Source organism: Callithrix jacchus, chromosome 15 (assembly GCF_049354715.1).
Source record: "Callithrix jacchus isolate 240 chromosome 15, calJac240_pri, whole genome shotgun sequence".
Lineage (NCBI taxonomy): Eukaryota > Metazoa > Chordata > Mammalia > Primates > Cebidae > Callithrix > Callithrix jacchus.
In genome coordinates, this window is record NC_133516.1 from 79,495,099 (window position 1) to 79,517,244 (window position 22,146).

Genomic DNA, 22,146 nt, shown 5'->3' on the forward strand with positions numbered 1-22,146 from the left:
TCCATAGAGACAGGAAGTAAAGGAATTGTTGTTAGGGGCCAGTGGGGAGACAGAATGGGGAGTGACTGCTAATGGTACAGGATTTCCTTTTAAGGTGATAATATTATTCTTAAAACAGTGGTGGTGGGTGTGCAACTCTGTGAACATACTAAAAACCACTGAATTGTACAGTTTAAAATTGTGAATTTTGTGATATGTGAATTATATGTCAGTTTTTTAAAAATGAGTTAATCTATAATAAGCTGTGGATATTTTCTACTTTATTCATTTTTTGGAGTCCATGATATTCATTGATAAGGCAGATTTTATCTTTGCATATTCATTGAGTATAGTTACTTTAAAAATTAGTAGATTGATGTAGTTATGGCAGCTTAAAATTATGTCTGAGTGAATTTGGATATCTAGCTATTTTTGTTTAATATAAGACTGTAATTATAGCAAAGACACTTTCAAATAGTCATGATTGGATATTCCTCTGTAATTGATAGTGAGATTTCAAATGGATTAAAGATTGCTCTGCAACGAGGTTAACTGTGGAGATTGATACAGACTATCTTCCACATATGTACATTGATAATATGTCATTTACTTACTGTTGTGCATCTATAACTGTGGAGATTGATACAGACTATCTTCCACATATGTACATTGATAATATGTCATTTACTTACTGTTGTGCATCTGAGACTGCTTAATGAACCACAGAATTTCCCTTTCCTTCCCATTGTCTTCCAGATCTTTCTGCAGCTTAAAACCACTTATTCACAAAAATCAATAAACAACCCAGTCTCATTTTTGATCATGTCCTAGAATTGCTCTAGGGCAGGGTCTGGAGAAGTGGTGAGAGACAGCAGACAGCTTTTGTTAGTCTTCTAAGCCCAGCACCACTTTCTCAGCCACATCTGTGTGTCCCAGTCTCATTCTTCAGACCTCACCTCATAGTGCTCTTCAGATACTTTAATGAAATAGGAAACTGATTTTGGACATTTCTCTAAAATATAGCAAAGTCTTAGGAACTTGCAGTGTCCTTAAGAAGAAAGATCTCTTCTTACCTCCCTGCCAGTTTTTCTGTCTTTATGGCTCAAACATGAACTAATTTTTGCCATGGAGGAATTGCACTTCAGACTGCTTTTGTGAACTGGTCTGAGGACATAACCATAATCTGTAATATATTTTTCCTTCTTTGCAGACATTCTGATTTCCCAGTAATTGTCTCAAAAAGGAACTTCTGAAATGCAAGCTACATGCACATGTTAGGCTACTTTTATTGTGGACCCATTTTGAGAAAACACATCTCTAAAAGAGACTTTAGAAAAGCTAGTAAGAGCAAGTCCTAGTGGAGACATCTAACACAAATACAAATGACAACAAATCCCAGAAAAGCCAGCTTCTCAAACAATGTGAAAACCAGAGGAAAACTCTAACTTGATTAAAATTAGTAATTGTCACAACATTAGAAGGGAAGAGGGAGCCTGAAGGAAACAGGAACCCACCCACGCAGGCCTCGCGGCTTGATGACTCAAGAAAATAGAAGCAAATTGATGTGGTATTCAAAGAGGTGCAATAGCTAACATCTGTAGAAAGGAATGTGCTGAAATTAAACAAAAAAATCAAAGAACTAAAAATATCAGTGGTGGCAATATAGGACAGGAAGGAGCCACAGTGCAAGAAACAGGTGATACTGAAGATGCAAGAAAGGTGGGAGTTTCCAATCACATTCTCACATAAAATCAATACCAGAACAGAAGTCATAGGGAAAATTTCAAAGTTCCCTATGCAAAAGAAACATTATAAAACATCACAACAGAAAAACAGTATGTATAGAACCAATGTATCTAGAAAACCTGATGAGGGTATATAAGCTTTCAAAAAGTAAGACTACCAGAAGTAGAAAAGATTGGAATATACAACTTATAAATAATCAGTTATACAGAACTTTTCTGAAATGAAAGGCTACCTCAGTATGGTTATTGAGAGTTTATGATATTCCACAACAAAAAAATTTCTTCCCTTCCTGGATACTTAAACCATTTCTAGCAGAAAAGAGAAGATTTTAAAATGTGGTAGTTAAAAACAGCTTGAGACCTTAAACTTGAAAGAAGAAAAAAATCCACATGAAGCTAGTAGGAAACAATAGCTTCCTGGATAATAGACCATGCAATTTTCTACAGTTGGAAACATTTTGAAAACACTAAAAGTAATGGAACTTTGAATGCACCTTATCAAAGAGTATTTAACTTTAATCAAGGGTATTTAGCTGTTATCAAAGAGTATTTATTTAATTGTTATATAAATAAGTGAAATTAGCCAAGTTTTCAGACTAGCAATGTCCAATAGCACTTTCTGCAGTGATAATGTTGGAACACCATCCAAAACAGTAGCCACTAGTCACTTAAAATCCTCTTCCACACCTTTTTCAATATCTGCAATTTTTGGCTAGTGGGTCTGAGAAACTGAGTTTTAAGTTTTATTTACTTTTGGTTGGGAGTGGTGGCTCACAGTTGTAATCCCAGCACTTTGGAAGGCCAAGGTGTGAGAGTCGCTTGAGGCCAGAAGTTCCAAGACCAACTTGGGCAATATAGCAAGACCTGTTCTCTGCAAAAAATTTAAAAAATTAGCCAGATATAGTGGCACACATTAGTCCTAGCTGCTCGGGAAGCTGAGGCAGGAGAATCGCTTGAGCCCAGGAGTTTCAGGCTGAAGTTATGGTCACTCCACTGCACTTCAGTCTGGGGAACAGAGCAAGACCCTGTTTTCCAAATAAATAAAAATAAATGTTCTTTACTTTTTATTCAAGTTTAAATAGGCAAATATGGCTAGTGGCCACCGCACAGCATAAGCCTTTAGACCACGGTACAGATTGCAGTGTGATCATGTTGAATCCCATAAGATATTTCAGATTTTGCCAGGACAGAATGAAGCGGGAAGGAAGACAAACATAACAATATAAGTTTTGTATTATCCAGAGTTTATACGTTTTTTAATTGATAATAATGAGAATAGTTATGTGGTGATGTTTTCAGATTAGGAAAATCAATAGGAAAAAAAGCAAAATTGCAGATATTGAAAAAGGTGTGGAAGAGGATATATCAAACTGTTATTAGAGCTTACCACTGCAGGGGATTGATGTTTTGGGACAAGGGTGTAGTAAAAGATTACCACTTTTAATATACTTTAGTATGTATTTATATGTCACATGAATCGTGTAACTTTTAGAAATTCTGTATTATATGTAATTAAAGATAAGATGAATGAGGAAAATAAGATTTTTAATTTTTTTGAAAAAGGAAGACAATAGCTTAGTTTGTTTATTTTTTTATTTATTTAGAGACGGAGTTTCGCTCTTGTTACCCAGGCTGGAGTGCAGTGGCGCCATTTTGGCTCACTGCAACCTCTGCCTCCTGGGTTCAGGCAATTCTACTGCCTCAGCGTCCCTAGTAGCTGGGATTACAGGCATGCGCCACCATGCCTAGCTAATTTTTTTGTTTGTTTGTTTTTGTTTTTTTTTGAGACAGAGTCTCGCTCTTGTTACCCAGGCTGGAGTGCAATGGTGCGATCTCGGCTCACCGCAACCTCCGCCTCCTGGGTTCAGGCAATTCTCCTGCCTCAGCCTCCCAAGTAGCGGGGATTACAAGCACGCGCCACCACGCCCAGCTAATTTTTTGTATTTTTAGTAGAGACGGGGTTTCACCATGTTGACTGGGATGGTCTCGATCTGTTGACCTTGTGATCCACCCGCCTCGGCCTCCCAAAGTGCTGGGATTACAGGCTTGAGCCACCGCGCCGGCCCAATTTTTTGTATTTTTTTTTTTTAATTTTTTATTGCATTTTAGGTTTTGGGGTACATGAGCTGATTTTTGTATTTTTTTTAGTAGAGATGGGGTTTCACCATGTTGACGGGGATGGTCTCAATCTCTTGACCTTGTGATCCACCCACCTCGGCCTCTCAAAGTGCTGGGATTACAGGCATGAACCACCGCACCCGGCCTAGTTTATTTTTTTATTTAAAGAGAAATAAGAGTTTTACATCTACTACAAATCCTGTTAACTTTTTTTAATGACAGGAGAATAATAATAAACCTATAGGATAATGGAGTATAGCAAAAATGCACCATTTTTTATGTTTATGCAAATAGACTAAGTTTATCCAAATTAAAATATGAGATGATGATTGCTGGTTGAAAACTAAAGTATAACAAGTGTTGCTTATGAGACTACGGGACAAACCAGCTTGCTGTGACCAAGTGTCAAGAAAAGCGGAACTACCCAGTACAGCATAAGATAAGTGACTTCAGAGCAGAAGCTGAAGAGAAACTCAGTTCACAATTTGTCAGTAGCAAGAACATGGGAGACACATGTTAGTGAAACCATATGATGAATGAATGATTATCAGAACAGAGAAACAAAATCTGTAAAATGCTGGCAGAAATGCTATAGAAGTTAAAAAATAGAATTGTTCTTAAGCGGTGTCACGGTGTATGTAAAAACCCTAGAGATAAGAAATTTGGGTATGAAGACTTGGTTTTGCCATTAATTAGCCCTGTGGCCTTGATCTTAACCTCTCTCCCTCAATTCACTATGTGCAGTGAATACACTGGATTAGATGACCTTACATATTTCCCCACTTTTAAGTTCTGTGAAACTTCAGCATTTCACTATCAGAATATGCAAATTAAGCAAATAACAAATTAGCAAATTATAGGGCTGGAGATAGCAAGAAAGGTGAAATTAAGTGGCAAAGGAAAAATAATGGTAATTGAGGAATTTTTTTCAGTATTTCCTCTTTAAAAATTGGATGTAAAAGGATTTTGAAAACATATTTGGAGTCTGAGGGAGCCCAATGAATAACCAACACCCTTTTGCTTGCTTATGTTCTGAACATTGAGCAATAACTCAAAGGAGTTGCATAAGGATCCTGAAAATCACCTTTGCTAGTGATAAAGGCTGAGGACATGCTTCAGTGTGTGAGTTAAATGGTTTGCTAACTGAACTCCACAGTTAGACTCACCACCCACCCTGTCCCAAGCAGCAGACAGGCTGTCTTAGAAGAAACCATGAGAACTTGGGGCTCTCTGTGAAACCTCTCAGATGGAGCTGAATTGAGCACATCCCATTTATGCTTAAATGAGTCATCCTTTCCAGAGGTAAAGTAATTAAAGGAGACTAGTACTATGTGGTGGAAATCCATCTTCTTAGAAACCAGAGAGAGGGGAAAGGTATTTCCCCCAGTAATAAGTACTATTTATTCATGGTAGAAAAAACCCAGATGCAGAAGAATGCATAGCAGTCATAATCTAAAGATAAGCACTTTTAAATTTTGGTGTCTATCCTTATCCTTAAAAACTATATATTATTATTATAGGTAAGTTTTAAGCAAGAATAGAATCACTTATGTGTAGAATATGATAATTTCTAAAATAAATCAAATACTGGTAAATGTAACTCAAATTGGTGATGGTCCTCTGCCCAGTAAAATGAGTGTAGTGGACGTGTCCATGGAGCTGCCCAGCCCAGCATGTCCTCTCTTGAATTTTTCTGGTTCTCAAGGCTGGACCCTTAGCAGCTACATCTCTATTATCTGACTCTGCCTCTTATGCCATAGCTGGCTGATCCAGGGGTGCCTAACTGACCCAAAGTGGACTGGTGAGGTTTTTTTTCCCCTCCCAAGAATTTGGGATTTTGAATTGAAAGACAGAGATGGGAAATCACTATGGCTGAATCACATTAAGTCCATGGGCTGCAGCTGAGGTCTTGAAAGCTGCTTGGATTTCTGTTCCTTTTGAGACTTGTTAAACTTTTTGGAGCTTTGTTGTTATTGTTTTACCTTGGATTAAAAATGAAATAGAACAGAATTGTTGGTAACTTACAAAAATAATTCCCCTAGTTCAAATTTTAGAAACTTTGAAAAGGTGTTTCCAAGTAACCTATTGTGCAAATGGCATTTTGACAATGAGGTTAAATTTTAAAACTAATATTGGTTTATTGCCAGTGGAAATGGAAAGGACACAGGAGAGAGGAGTTTATGGTGCATATTTTCTTTTCTTTTTTTGAGATAGGGTCTTGCTCTGTTGCCCAAGATGGATGGAGTGCAGTGGCATGATTTTAGCTCATTGCAGCCTCAACCTCTTTGGCTCAAGTGATCCTTCTGCCTCAGCCTTCCAAGCACCTGGGACTCCAGTCACATCACCATGCCCAGCTAGTTTTTAACATTTTCTGTAGAGACGGGGTCTCACTATGTTACACAGGCTTGTCTTGAACTCCTGACCTCAAGTGATCCTCCTGCTTTGGCCTCCAAAGTGTTGAGATAATAGGCATGAGCCACTGTGCCTGGTCCAACATGTATTTTCAAGGGAGATTTTGAATATGGCAAGTTCTCTAAATTTTTTTTTTTTTTGATGAGGTGTGCTTATTCTTGTCTATCGATTCTTAGTGGACCTCAACAAAGTAGTGCCACCACCTTAGAGTGCATTTTGGAAAATTGTGAGGATATTTCATTTGCCACAATGACTGGAGATGCTACTGGCTAGATGTCCTACAACATGTGAAACAGTCCAACTTAATGAAGATTTGTTCTGCATCCTCCTTGGCTTCTGCACATTTCCCCAGGCCAGACCCTCTACAAATATAAATGGACCATTTTATAGTACATATTAATACTGAAAAAACTTCATGAGAAATCAAAAAGCTTATTAAGTTAGAAGGTTGTGGTCTTAGTTTTTTATTGCTGCTTAACAAAAATACCATGAACCTAGCAGCTGAAAACAGCACTCATCATTAGCTCACAGTTCTCTTAATTCAGAAGCTGGGCTTGACTGGGTTCTTTGCTCAGGGGTCTCATCAGATTGAAATCAAGGTGTCAGCCAGGCTGGCTGATTTCTTATCTGGAGGCTCCAGGGGAGGAATCCACTTACAAGCTCATGCAGGTTATTGGCTGACTATAGTTGTAGTTGTGAGATCCACACTTCCTTGTTATCTGTCAGCAGGAGGTCGCTCCTCAACTCTAGAGGCTGCTCTCCAGGCCTTGCACATGACCCCCACCCGCTGCAGCTTCAAAGCCGGAGTGACCTGCTGAATCCCTCTTGTTCTTTGAATATCTGACTTCCCCTTCTGCCACCACCCAGAGGAGACTGCTTTTAAAGGGCTCATCCAGTTGGGTCAGGTCCACCCACAAAATACCTGCATCTTCAAATCAATTGACTTGAGACTTTAATTGCACTTGCAAAATCCCTATACTGCAGTACCTAGATGAGTGTTTGAATAGCCAAGGAACAGTAATTGTGGAGGGTCATCTTGAGAATGCTGTCCTACCACCATTGTTGGTATGAAGAGAGAAGCTTAAGTGAAATGAAAGTATTGTCTCAAAATAATTAAGTAATTTGTTATCTCTGCACATTCTGTTCTGTAAGTATTACAGCATTAATAGCTTGCATATTCACCTGAAAAGGATTTCAGCACAGTAGTGAAAATCATTGAAAATCAGTTTTGAGATTCCTGTTTAAACGTCAATGATTAAATTAATGGAGACACATGAAATGCAGTGGATTTCTTTAACATAGACAAATACTTCATATTATTGCCTGTGTGTTATGATATGAAATCTAGGTTGTGAAATAAAAATTTTACTTTGGGGTAGCTCGTCTTTTGTTTTGTCCTAAAAGTATCCTCTGTTACACAATGGCTTTATTACTTCTTATGTTAGAGTTTTTTACATCTAATTCCTCTATTCCTTATTGTACCATTTAAAGAATACATTTTCAAGATCTTTTTACAGATTGGCACTGATTGTATGTCTCAACAGGATTTCAAGGCAGAAGGATGGATCTTTTGCCTTCTGGGAAGGATGGATTTTCAGATACTCTCTTCCGACTTCATCCCATGACATTACTTAGGAGATTTTGACACCGCACTTTATAAATAAATAAGATCTAGCTTGTTTGAGATAGTAATGTACTTCTTTAATTTATCTACTTTCATTGTTAATTACTTTAGCATTTTATTCCAACTTCAGATAAGGTTATTTCTTTATTTCCATTATTATCTTAATATTCTTTTCTTCCCAAGTATTAGTCTGTACCTCTACTTCTGCCCTTTTATTTTCATATATTTATCTGCAGTGGTTTCTGATATTCTTATTTTTAAACCAAAACTTATTTATCATAAGTTACTATGTATGTCTGACTGCATCATTATGTCTGCATATACAAGTTGAAATGCACATTTTGAAAAATAAATTACTTTATTTCTTCTTTTTCATATCATTTGGGACACTGTATTTATTTGCTTTTGAAAATTTTGTGTAGGTAGGTCATTTGATTTATGAATTTCTTTTCAGAATGTAGAGGAGGCATTATAAAATGTGTGTGATTAAAAAGGGGAGAGTGCATCTGAGGACTGAGACCTACTGCTCTGTCTTACAAAGAAGACATGCTAGCCATTCATTGCTTCGTGTACTCCCCTGCAGTGTCCCATTGCTAATCAGCAACCTGGATGTCTTTTTTTTTTTTTTTTTTTTTTTTTTTGAGTTGGAGTCTTGCTCTGTCACCCATGCTGGAGTGCCGTGGGTTACTGCAACCTCTGTCAACTGGGTTCAAGCGATTCTCCTGCCTCAGCCTCCCAAGTGGCTGGGACTACAGGCATGTGCCACCATGCCCAGCTCATTTTTTATATTTTTAGTAGAGACAGGGTTTCACCATGTTGGCCAGGCTGGTCTCAAACTTCTGACCTCAGGTGATCTGCCATCCTCGGCCTCCCAAAGTGCTGGGATCATAGGCGTGAGCAACCACACCCAGCCAGCCTGGGTGTCTTGCTGCATACATGGATAGAATAGGTTTTCTGGGCCAGATGCAGTGGCTCATGCCTATAATCCCAGCATTTTGGGAGGCCAAGGCTGGTGGATCACTTGAGCCCAGGAGTTCAAGACCTGCCTGAGCAACATGGCGAAACCTGTCTGTACAAAAAATAGAAATATTAGCCAGGCATAGTGGCACGTGCCTATAATCCCAGCTACTCAGGAGGCTGAGGTGGGAGGATCGCTTGAGTCTGAGGAGGTTGAGGCTGCAGAGAGCTGTAATTGTACCACTGCGCTCCAGACTGGGTGACAGCAAGACCCCATGTCCAAAAAAAAAATAGGTTTTCTGTTAGGCACTGTCATCTGTCTTGTTGCTTCAAAGAATGTATTTTATTCCCCATTTTAATCTAGATCTGTCTTTTAGTTTTCCTCAACTTTGCCGTAGGAAGTATAGCTTATCATATTTACAATTTAGTATTTACTTAGCAGTGTTTTCTTTTGAAAAATATTGTAAGATATGCAGTGTGTTAATTTTGTTCTCCTGTCAGTTACCAGCAACATTGTGCAGCTTGGTTTGTTTTTTTAATCCAACCCTCCCACTTCCCTCCCCACAAAACTGAGTGAAATAGTTTTTGAGCACAGTCTTATCAGGCTCAGGCATGTTTTAGATAAGCTAAGTCTTGTCAAGTTCTGGCCTCTGTAGAGCTCTCATAACTAATGAACAATGGAAGAATACGATAGAATAGAAATAAAACCTAAGTTCTTGATCCTGGTCATCATTTACTGCCCTGGGCAAGTTGTGCGGCTTCTCCAAGCCTTGGTTTTCTTGTCTGCAAGTAGAGATTTTCTGTCCTGCCTATCTGCTGGGTAATCGTTGGGATCAAACAATATAAAGACTGCTGCAGAAATGTAAACATTCTGAAATGCCCTACAATAGCTATTAGGTTATATCATCTAGAAAAGCTTTGGTCATCAAATCAATCTTATAAATGGCTTCAAATTACTTTTTGTCACCACCACCACCACCACCAGAGTTAAAGCACTGCTATATAAAGGGTGAGTTGAAAAGTGATTTAGAAGGACCTCATTTGCCAGTTGGATGGCCATTGAGATGGATTGGAGATGGCAGTCTTACTCGGGGCACTGAAAATAAAAATGAAGAAGACAGACCCCAGAATCATCAGCAGGACTTGAAAACTGGTTTTATTTGAGGATAAGGGGAAGGAAGGACTGTTGAACCCCAAAGACTGCGAGGTTGGTTATCAAGAGGCATCGCGAAAGTGTGTGCTTCCCATTGAGACTGTGTTCGAGCCACTGCTGCGACTCTCAGCTGGAGCTGTCCAGAGGCAGCTTGGGATGTGGGCCCAGATCCCCAGGAGAGAGGGTTGAATTGGGCTAGGGAGCACCCCTGCACTGAGATCATTGAATGAGTCAAGATGGGGACTGAGGGTGGAACTTAGCAGAATGAATGTCTGTGTTGAAGGGCCTGCCAGGCAAGGAGAGCCAACAGAGGCTCTCTCACCCCGTGTTCCAGAGTCCGTGGCGGTTCTGTTCTGTAGTGTATGGGACATGGAGATGCTGTACACTTACTGCTCTTACACGTTTGTGCATTATAAAAGAGCCCTTGTTGTCTGATAAGCCACTGAATGGGAAGATTAAATCTTCCTCAGAAAATCCTTCAAAGATACACAAACTAAAAATGAACAAACAAACAAATCGGAGCAAGAATTCACATTTTGTTGAGTGGCCTATAGCTAAGTTTAAAAGTGGAATGTTCGTTTTCATATTTAATACTGCTGGCAGATGCTGCTCTATTCTTAACTGAAACATTAGTTTATATGAAATAAAACTTTAATGCTATTGATTTTTACTAATTCTCCTTTTTTTCCCCCCTTTCCTCTAGGTTTTACATTGTGCTATAGGTAAGTATGGATTCCCGCCCCCCCACTATGTAGGCTGGATTCTGCTTGTTTAAAAAGTCATAGATGAGAGGCTCGATTAATTTCTATTGAATATTGAAAAAACTAAATGATTTAATCATCATGTGTGAAAGTGCTGAAATTAGAGTGGCTTTCGGTTTCTGAAATCGTAGGCAATATTTAGATGTTATGACTGAACACTTTATTAAAGGTCACAGCTATTATTCGGTTAATTTAAAAGAGATGTCTCCCACTTTCTTAGCACAAGGGTAATAGAAACATTAGCACGTTTATAAAAATGTGGCTGGAGTTCTGGTGCTGGGGTATTTGAAAAGCCCTCTCTGTAATCACTTAAATGGTATAATTCTCTCTCCTTATCTTTAAAATTGGAAGACTTCGTGTATTGCCTACCTCCCAGGTGAATAGTACGTGTATGTGAGAGGGATTAGAAAAGTGCTAAGTATGAAGGGTTATGAAATGTAGGGGATTTCTACTAAAAGCGGATACAGTATATTTTCTTTTTGTGGGGAGGGATGAGTCATCAAATTTTGCCATGGAATAGAGGCATAATGTCTAGTTTGGGGTGGCTAGACCCCTCTAATTGAATAAAAACTGGTGTTGGAAAGTTGATAGACCCCATAGAGCAAGCCCATAGTGATTGCTGTGCACTCCAAGTTTGTCTGTCAACAGGAGGATTTGAAGTTAATACTTATTCAGAAGCCCTGAAGGTTTAAAGACTTGAGAACTATAAATCCACACTGCTACAGCCCAATCAATTTAATCCACAACTAAAGTGGGTACTTGCTATATTCAGGGAGTCTTACCATTCAGGTGGGCATGCAGGTAGAAAACAGCAAACTATCCCCTGTGGGTCTAGCAGAGGTCACTATGGTATCTGGCTCCATTACCTTCTTTTTGTGTTGTTTTAGGGACAGGGTCCCATGCTGGAGTGCATTGGTGTGATCATAGCTCAGCTTCCCAAGTAGCCAGGATTACAGGCCTGCACCACTATGCCTGACTAATTTTTGAATTTTTAGTAGAGATGGGGTTTTACCATGTTGGCCAGACTGGTCTCGAACTCCTGGCCCCAAGCGATCCACTCACCTTGGCCTTCCAAAGTGCTGGGATTACACACATGAGTCATCACACCTGGCCAAGAATTTTATTATAAAGAATTGCACCTTGGGCCAGGTGTAGTGGCTTATGCCTATAATACCAGCACCTTGGGATGCTGAGGCAGGAGGATCACTTAGGGCTGGGAGTTTGAGACCAGCCTGGGCAACCCAGGGAGAACCCATCTCTACAAAAAATAAAAAACGTGCCAGGTGTGATCGTGCATGCCTGTGCTCCCAGCTACTCAGGAGGTTGAGGTGGAAGGAGGCTTCAGCCCGGGAGGTTGAGGCTTCAGTGAGCTGTGGTCACACAATTGCATTTTAGCTTGAGCAACAGAGTCTCTGTTTAAAAGAAAAAGAAAGAAAGAATTGCATCTCTACTAGTTTCTCACTTCTGACCTGGGATCATGGGAGTTCAGGGAGCCCCTCAAATGATGTGCAAAATTTTATATGTATGATTCTGTGTTTATTGGTGGGGGGGTAGGGAGAGAACTCATGGCTTCAGTTAGATTCTCTGAGGAGTTTGTGATTCCCAAAAGGCTAAGAAACACTGCTTTAGAATCTTTGAATAATAGATTTGAAAGGGTATCAGGAGCTCATCTGTCCCATGATCTGCTTTCCCAGAGAAGAGTAGGTGCCCTGGCCCGGGTCATACAGCTGGTAAATGGGGAAGCTCATTTGGAGTCAGGTCAGTCTGACGCCTGATTTCATTTTATGATGAAAAGATTTTAACTTTTGTTCAGTGTAACACACATTTTCTTTTTAGTCCTTTATAATTTTGAAATGAAAAATTTTATCCTTTCATAAATGGTTAAATAAATCTTAAGCACAACCTAGCAGACTGGGGGATATATTTGGCCAGAGAGAGTTCTGGAACCAGTCAGGCCTTCTCACATGATTGAATCCTGCCTCATTCTTCCCCACTCTCTTAACCTTCAGCTGCCTCTGAATAAAGCTCTCAGATGCATCTTTTTGAAGTATCTTAGCTGGTTCTGGCTGCTGTAACTAAATACCATAAATTGGGTAGCTTATAAATTTTATAACAAACATTTATTTTTCACATTTCGAGAGGCTGGGAATTCCAAGATCAAGGTGATGCTGACAGATTCTGTGTCTGGTGAGGTCCTGTTCCTCATAGACAGTAGCTTCTTGCTGTGTCCTTGCATGGTGGAAGGAGCAAGTGAGCTCCCTTGGGCCTTTTATAAGAGCAGTGATCCCATTCATGAGACCCCTCATGATCTAATCACCTCCTGAAGACCACACCACTTAATACTATTGCGCTGCGGTTTAGGTTTCAACATAGGAATTTTGGAGGGACACAGACATTCCGGTCACAGCACCGTGCATATGCACTGTGATTTTAGTTAATGTTAGTTTTATTTTAATACCCTAAATGCCTTTATCTGTCTTAAAATATATGCTTATATGTCTATAAAACTTCTCTAACCCTGGAAATAAAGTTTCTGACAAGTATATTTTTTCATCCACACAAGAAAATTACTGAATGCCTAGCACGTGTGTGTATCAGATGCTGTTGGGCGCCGGAGTAGAGAGGCAAGGAGGCTCAGACTTAGGTCCAGGAAACCCACAGTCAGATGGGCACCCCCTGAGTTCCTCTGGTATAGTTCATCCCGAGGACTGGTTTGCACATCTCACTCTGCTCAGAAGGTTGGTAGGTTTGCTTCCCCCTCGGACTTTGAGCTCCTTAAGGGCAGATTCTGTTTAAATCGGCTCTGCATCCCCAGGGCCCAGCAGTGAGATCCTTCTTACATCCTCAAGGACCTTGTTCTGTCGGTGCTTCTCTCGCTCCTGCCTCATCTCCCTGTGCTATCTGCCTTTTCCTTCTCACCTCACAAAATGCTCAGAGGTCCATCTTAAAAATCTTTTAACCTGACCTTTGACCCCATATTTCCCTTATATTACTATTTAATTGTTCTCCATTCCTTTTCCCAGATTTATGGTAGGCTCTTTCTACTTCCTCATGCCCATCGATACCTGAACCCTGCAGTCAGGCTTCTGTTCCCCTTGTTCTGCAAAAATCACCCTTTGGTCTAAAGTCTGCAATACTGTCAACTGGATTCTGAGGACACTGGTGGAAGTTCCTGGACTTAGCTACATGGGGCACCGCTGATGACTCCCTCCTGGAGATCCTGCTCTTTCAGCCTTCATTGTGCTGAGCCTTCCTGGTGTTCCCTGACTGCTGCAGTCCTTTTCTTTCTTTGGGTGCTTTTCTTTATTTCTTTGTCCCTTAATCGTGGGTGTTTCTGGAGTTCTGTCTTAGCTCATTCCCCTTCTGACTGAGCATACCTTCTGTTGGTAATCTCTTCCCATGGCGTGAGATACTCACACTTTTCCAATTCCAAGCCACACCTGCATCCCAGACTCCAGCCCTGTCCACTGACTTCCTGGAAGTCTGCTCCTGGGTGCACACAGGTACCTCCTCAGCATGACCCACACCCCCAGACTCATTCTGCCTCCCTATTCTGTCTGTCATGGCTGCCGCCAGCCCCCAGCCATTCAGTCATTCATCCTAGATGAGAGCTTGTCGATGGTGTCCCCTCCTCTCACCGGCATTCCTGTAGCCAGGCAGTTGTCAGGTTTTGTCAGTTTGGTTTCCTAAATGTCTTTCAGGTTGTCTTGTTTCTTCATCCCTACTTGGGACCTCAGTATGTCTCATCTGGACTCCCATGTGTCTTCCTGAACTTCTAGGCTTATAGCAATAATAATAATTCTAGTGCTTTGCGTTCATTATTTCATTTACTTCCCATTTTCCAGCTGAGACTGAGGCTTAGAGGGTTTCCTGTCTTTGTTCTTACCACAAATAAATGTGTGAGGTGATGCATATGTTAATTGGCTTGATTTAGTCATTCCACAGTATATTCACATTTCATAACATCACGTTGTATACCATAAGAGTATGTGTGTGTATATGTATTTCTGTCAATTTAAAAAAGAAGAAGAAATGTATCATGTCTTGCCAAAGTTCACACAGCACTAAGCCCTAGAGCCAGGTAGAGCCAGGAGTTGAACCTATGGCTGTGTGGCTTCAAGTCCATACTCCACACTGCGCTTGTGAGTTTAGTTATAGGACCATTCTGAGCATGTTATTTGCCTTCTTAAAACACTTTGCTGGTTTAAATTTCTTCATAATCTGGTTCCTGTCTACTTCACCAGTTTTGCCACGGCCCACTCCCTGCCTCCCGCTCCATGCTCGTCTGCTCTGTGCTCAGGGCTCTGCTCTCTGCCTGGAATGAGCAGCCAGCCCCCTCAGCTGGCCAGCTCTGTGTGTCTTTTCCAGTAAACCTTCCTACCACCTACAGCTAGAGTAGGGACCCTTCCCCACTATTCCATAATACCCAGCATCTCACTCGGTATTATACCTTCCACATTGTATTATGTGTGGTCTGGTTCCACACCCATGTCCCCACCGGTACCACTGAATATTTTTAGAGAGAGAGCTGTTTCTTACTGATCTCTGTATCCTGGTACCTAACAGTGAGTACATAGTACCTAGTGGGAGTCTGATGAACATTTGATCATCATCTTACCAAATTCTGGTGGGAGTTTTTAAAACTTACTTCAGAATTGTTTCAGTTCCTTAGAAGAATTAGAGACAATAATTAATAAGCTGTTTCTAGCACTAGCATTCGCCTAAAGGCATTGCTTCTTTTTTACCCAGATCACTTAAGTTTATTCGTGGAATGATGGTTTATTTTTCTGTAGCATTCTTCAAGTTTTCACTATAACAACTTAGTCTTTCAGAAACTTATTTTAAAGCCTTGAAATATCTTTAGTTTAAATATTGTTGATGAAAAGTGTAAACTTTAGTAAGACTTAGGTTTCTCACTAGTGTGTGATTCTAGGAAGTAACTTAACCTTTGTGCTTATCTAATTCTTCATCAGTAAAAGGGGATAAGAATACCTACCTCATAGGTTGCTGTGAAAATTAAATGGAAAAATGCGTGAAAAACACTCAGCACATCTGAAGTATGGCTATATTGAAAATTGCCCAATAAAATGGTAGCTGTTATTATTACTTAAGCAACATAATGTCACAGAATATTAAAAGCTTTATTGTTCCTCTACTGTTCAATATTTAAATCTATATAAATGTAACTCTTTCATATTCTTAATTTTCTTCAGTTATAATTTCTTTGCAAGTGAGCACTTCAGGGCCCTTCATTCTTAACATGGGTTGGGGTTGCATCTTGTTCACGGCTGTGACAATGCGACTTGGCAGATATGGCCTCCAGAAACAATCAGCTAAAATCCATGTGAGGGGCTCATTTCTGTAAGGAAGGCAAGCCCTTTGTTGCTGTAAATGAGTTTCCACACCTCAACTTTTTCAAAGTAGGTGGTTTGTTTTTTATTGAGAATGGAAGGATGGGATTTTTCAAATGCTGTGGCTGCAGCCCTCAACCTAAGATTTGTAATGCTTTTATATTTACTCAGTGTTTTTCCTTTTAGAAATGAAAATTTTAAAAAGTAGGCCAAGCATGGTGGCTCACATCTGTAATTCCAGCACTTTGGGAGGCCAAGGCAGACAGATCACCTGAGGTCAGGAATTTGAGACCAGCTTAGCCAACATGGTGAAACACTGTCTCTACAAAAAAATACAAAAAGTAGCTGGACATGGTGGCAGGTGCCTATAGTCCCAGCTACTCTGAAGGCTGAGGAGTGAGAATTACTTAAACCCAGGAGGCAGGGTTGCAGTGAGCTGGGATTGTGCCACTGCACTCCAACCTAGGCAACAGAGTGAGACCCTGTCCCAAAAAATAAAGAAAGAACCAGACACCAAACCCACCCTGAGATATATACTTTTTTCCATAATACTGCAAAGAAGAGTTGTGGGGTTTTTTGTTCATGTGATGTGATTTGTATTGAAAGAAGTATTAGGAAGTATTATCCCTTTTCTATGTCATCTGCAAGATTAGATTGTAGAAGAGGCATGGGGGCTATGGTTCTCAGCTGATTCTGCACTATGGTTCCCCTCTTTATGGATGGGAATTAGAGGTGGAGGTAGTGAAATTGAAGATACTCTTGGTAAGATGTGACACTGTACATTTGGTGAACTTTCATGTCAGAAATTATACTGCCAACATAAATAACTCTAGAAATTTTCTTTTGATAGAAAATTGTAGCTCAGTCACAGTCTAGAGAGTTACATCTAAAGTTTAGTATTAGCACTTTAATTTCATCAACAGGCAGAGACAAAGGATATCCTGGATTTATGGTCTCAGATATTTGCTGTGTGTGCCAGCTTGCACTCCTCCCTCAAACTGAAGACACGTTATTAAAAATTTTTAAGTGAATTTCAAAAAATTCACAATCACCATAATATTCATTGGTAGCATATGGCTCCAGACTGATTTTATTAGGTAGCAGAGGTTGTCAGGTAGGAAGCAGAGCAGCTGCTGGGGAGACCCATGTCTCTCCCTGCCAAAAAATACTTTCCAGCCCACTAGTTATGGCTAACTAAATCCTCTCAAACTGTAACAACCTCCCCGCTGTCCCTGAGAGGGTCAAGCTTTTATCAGTCATTCACAACGCAATATTGTAAAGGAGCTGCCATCACTTACTTTAAAACCAGACACAGAACCCACCAAATTTTAGCAGAAGAGAACTCTGGAGGGAAGAGCATCCTGGAGGGAAGGGTGAATTCTTCCAATTTCTCTCACCCGGGATTCTGCTTTCACACCTGGACCCAGCCTCCAGCAGCATATCTGGGCACAAAAGCATACTGCATTCTTTGTTTCCACTTAGCTTAGCCAACATTTTGAAAATGAACCTTACCAAATTGTAAGAAAGAGACAAAAGGGAATAATTATCTAAAATACAGACTGTACAGTATAAAACCACCATCCCCAAAGTTTCTGATCCAAAGATCTAACTCCCCTTTAGTTTCTGGGGGCTGGCGCACCTTCACATGCCTTACTGGCTCTCTGTAAGTCTTGTTCTTGGTGGCACCCCTCTCACAAATAATGGATAACAAACATTTCTTACCCAAATTTAAATATTGCTTTCTGCCTGGGAGCATGTTTAGTGGTGATGATGGCAGGAAGGGTGGGGGAGAGGGATTGAACCTAGCCAGGCAGACTAGCCTGTCTCCCCTGCTTAGAGGCTTATAAGGCTCGCCCCTGGAGAGCTGCCTGGGGAGACTGGAGGCCTGGGTAGGAGGTTGCCAAAACCAACCTTCCCCTCCTTTCAGTTAGTTCTGCCTTTGTCGTTTATTCAAATACAGTAGATTTCCAGCATCCTGACAACAGAGCTCTATGTGAAGACTATAGTGACCATATTCAAACTTAAATCTTTCCCAAATCAGTTAAGCCCTTCAGACTGGACCAGCTTAGCCTCCCTCCACCTTGGCTCTGTTTCATTCTGTTGCCTCCTGATCAAATGTTCCCCACTCACCTCCAGACAAAGAGAGAAGATGCACCTGCAGAGCTTCAGCCCTGTTCTCTGAATAAACTCTGCTTGTTCACACCTCCATAATTTCGTACATACGGTTTCCTTGGCCTGGAACACCAAGCTCTGTTAGTTGTTCCCTGCTCTGTTTGAATGTAACTGAGATGAAGAAAATGAAGAGAGAAATAGAGCGTGCTCTTTTGGAGCCTAAAGCGCCTATGCAGGGAGGGTGGAAGACTTACCCAGGCATACACCAGCTAGTATCTTGCACTTTGAAAGCGCTCAGTGAGCAGCACCCAAGTTTGAGGCACAAACCGTCCCTGAGGATTTCTGTGCCCAGTTGGAGTTCAGAAGGGAAAGCTGTGAAGAGAGCCCAGATCAGGGAATTTTACCCTCTGCTGTCCCTGCAGGAGCAGCTAAGTGTTTCTTTTAAGTGGAAACCTATTATTGAGATATTAAGGTACCTTCTCTATAAGAGAATATTAGCTTGCTGTCCAGTCCGTCGGAAATCAACACAGGGCACACCCTGTTGGAAACATTACTAGTCATCTGACAAGTCAAGCATCCACCCTCTTGGACTAGTTTCCACATGTGAAAAATGAGGGTGTTGGACTGAATATATGGTTATCTCTGTCATTGCTTACAGCTGCTCGTTCTGAAATTCTGTGAACCTGTAAATGTGATGTCGCTTCAGAGATGAATGTCAGTGGTCTGAGTAGTGATGTAAAAGCAGGGTATGCTAGATGCTTAAATGTGCTGAAGTATGAGTGTTTGGAAATTCATTTCAAGTACAGTAGTTTTACTACGTTTTTCCTTCTAGATAAATTTTGAAAGTCCCATCAGAATGCAGAATTGAGAGGATGCATACATACACGTTTTCTGTAACAGACGTTTACTATAGTTACCACTAGATGGCACCCTTGTATGGTAAGATTTTTCTTTTAGAAATTACAGGGCTTTGGGATGACTTCTAATAAAAATAGTAATGAATCAATAGCTGAAACTGAGGAATGAGCAAGTTAACCAGAGAGAATAGAAATGGATATTCTTCTATCACTGTCTGATGACTTGATTCTTAATATTCGAAGTACGGAAAAGCTGGAGCTTTCTACATTGCCCTGAGGGAGATTATTTTATAAATATTTCTTAATTGTAAAGCATAAGGTATCTTTAAAACCTAAAATGAGTTTGATTTGTTTGATGAAACAGGGTGCCATATTTTGGCAGTTCTTTGGTGCGATGGTTTGTGATCATCTGAAGTCAATAAACCTTCCACCTATTCTTAGCTTCAAAAGCAAGGTTAGTCCTGCAAAGTTTGAAACACCAAGTAGTGACCAAGTCGAGTAAATCCTGTTGAACCAAAAAGTGACAGCTTGAGTCATCTTTTTGCCAAAGAATGATTTGACTTTTTATGCTTCTGTGGCAGGAGTTGAATGGTTACATATGTATTAAAAGATTAAAAGGGAGCAAGAAAGCTTCAGAAAATTTGTGTGACTGTGATACGTATTTATTATAATTCTGTGTCATTTTCTTGGGAGAGGATTTTCTTTCTTTTCATTCACTGTAAACATCTTTCTATTAATTTTTTTAAGATGTTATTTTTTAGAGCAGTTGTGGGTTCACAGCAAAATTGAGAGGAAGATACAGACATGTCCCATGCGCCCCCTTCCCCTGCACATGCAAAGTCCCCCATTATCAACATCCCCCACCAGAGCAGTACATTTGTTACAGTTGATTCACATACAGACACATGATTATTGCCCAAAGCCCGTAGTTCACATTAGACTTCACTCTTAGCATTGCACAATCATTGGGTTTGGACAAATTTATAATGACATGTATCTAACATTATGATATCATACAGACCGTGTTCACTGTCTTAAAAGTCTTCTGTGCTCTACCTGTTTATCCCCCTGGAAGCCATTGATCTTTTCACTGTCTCCATAGTTTTGCCTTTTCTAGAATGTCATCCAGTTTGTAGCCTTTTCAGACTGACTTCTTTGACTTAGTAATATGCATTTAGGTTTCCTCCATATCTTCTCATGGCTTGATAGCCCATTTCATTTTAGCACCGAATAATACTTTGTTCTCTAGCTGTACCACAGTTCACTCATTCTCCTAGCAAAAGACATGTTGGTTGCTACCAGGTTTCGGCAATTATGAATAAAGCTGCTATGAACATTTGTGTGCAGGTTTTTGTGTGGATGGATGCAAGTTTTCAACTCCTTTAGATAAATGCCAAGGAGCTTGATTGCTGGATTATATGGTAAGGGTCTGTTTAGTTTTGTAAGAACCTGCCAAACAGTCTTCCAAAGTGTCTGAACCATTTTGCTTTCCCAAGAGGAGTGAATGAGAGTTTCTTATTCCACATCCTCGTCCACATTTCTAACAGGTGTGTAGTGTTGTCTTGACGTTGCATGACGTAGAGCATCTTTTAATATGCTTATTTGCATCTGTGGGTCTTCTTTGGTGAGGGTTTTTTTTTTTTTTTGAAACAGTTTTACTTTGTCACCCAGGCTGGAAAAATCATAGCTCACTGTAGCCTTGAATTCCTGGGCTCAAATGATCCTTCCATCCCAGCCTCGTGAGTAGCTCGGACTACAGGTGTGAGCAACCATGCCCAGCTAATTTTTTAAATGTTTTGTAGAGATGGAGTCTTGCTATGTTTCTCTGGCTGGTCTTGAACTCTTGGCCTCAGGTGATCCTCCTACCTCAGCCTGGTAAAGTATCTTTTAAGGTAGCAGTCCCCAGCCTCTTTGGCACTAGGGACTGGTTTCGTGGAAGACATTTTTTCCATGGACTTGGGGTAAGGGGAGTGGGTGGTTTTGGGATGAAATTGTTTCACCTCAGATCATCAGGCATTAGATTCTCATAAGGAGCACTCAACCTGGATCCCTTGAATGCACAGTTCACAGTAGGGTTTGTGCTCCTATGAGAGTCAAACACTACTGCTGATCTGACAGGAGGTGGAGCTCAGGCAGTGATGCTCACTCACCTGCCACTCTCCTGCTTTGCAACCTGGGGATTGGGAACCCTGTTTTCAGGTCTTTTTAAATTTAGGATAACAGTCCTTTGTTGGATATATTTTTTGCAAATATTTTCTCCTGCTCTGAGGCTTGTCTCTTCATTCTCTTGACAGTATCTTTTGCAGAGCAGAAATTTTTGATTTTAGTCAAGTCCAGCTTGCCAGTTTGTTGGACTTCAGACATTCTCATAAGTATGTAGTGGTAGTTGTTGTTTTAATTTTTATTTCTCCAATGACAAGTGCTATGGCACATCTTTTCATATGATTATTTGTTATCTTTTGGGGCAAGGTGTCTGTTCAGGTCTGTTCAGGTCTTTCACTCATTTTTATAGTTGGATTGTTTCATTGTTGAGATTTAAGAATTCTTTCTATATTTTGGACACAAATTCTTTATCAGACAGGTGTTCAGCAAATATTTTCTCTTGCTCTGGGGCTTGCCTTTTGATTCTCTTTATTTTTTTTTTGTTTGTTTGTTTTGTTTTGTTTTTTTGAGACGGTTTCACTCTTGTTATCCAGGCTGGAGTGCAATGGCGCGATCTCGGCTCACCGCAACCTCCACCTCCTGGGTTCAGGCAATTCTCCTGCCTCAGCCTCCCGAGTAGCTGGGATTACAGGTGCGCGCCACCATGCCCAGCTAATTTTTTGTATTTTGAGTAGAGACGGGGTTTCACCATGTTGACCAGGATGGTCTCAATCTCTTGACCTCATGATCCACCCGCCTCGGCCTCCCAAAGTGCTGGGATTACAGGCTTGAGCCACCGCGCCCGGCCTGATTCTCTTAATAGCATCTTTGAGAAAGCACTTTTTAAATGTAATAATGTATAACTTAACCAGTTTTCCCTTTCATGGATTGTGCTTTGGTATTGTATCTAAAAACTTGTTTCTATAGATATCTCG

At 40.4% G+C, this 22,146-nt stretch overlaps 1 protein-coding gene across 4 annotated transcripts in view; it reads left to right on the top strand.

The window, feature by feature from the left end:
• Positions 1-22,146, top strand: part of HACD2 (3-hydroxyacyl-CoA dehydratase 2) — an 88,690-nt gene that overhangs the window by 6,719 nt on the left and 59,825 nt on the right. For 2 of the 4 annotated variants that reach the window (XM_035274001.3, XM_078351940.1), the window contains exon 3: positions 10,692-10,710. In XM_035274001.3, the coding sequence (XP_035129892.2) occupies positions 10,692-10,710 (19 nt within the window). Of the gene's footprint in view, positions 1-1,108; positions 10,711-19,044; positions 19,152-22,146 lie in introns of those variants that run through there. The other 2 variants (XM_035274002.3, XM_078351941.1) reach the window with 2 other exon arrangements.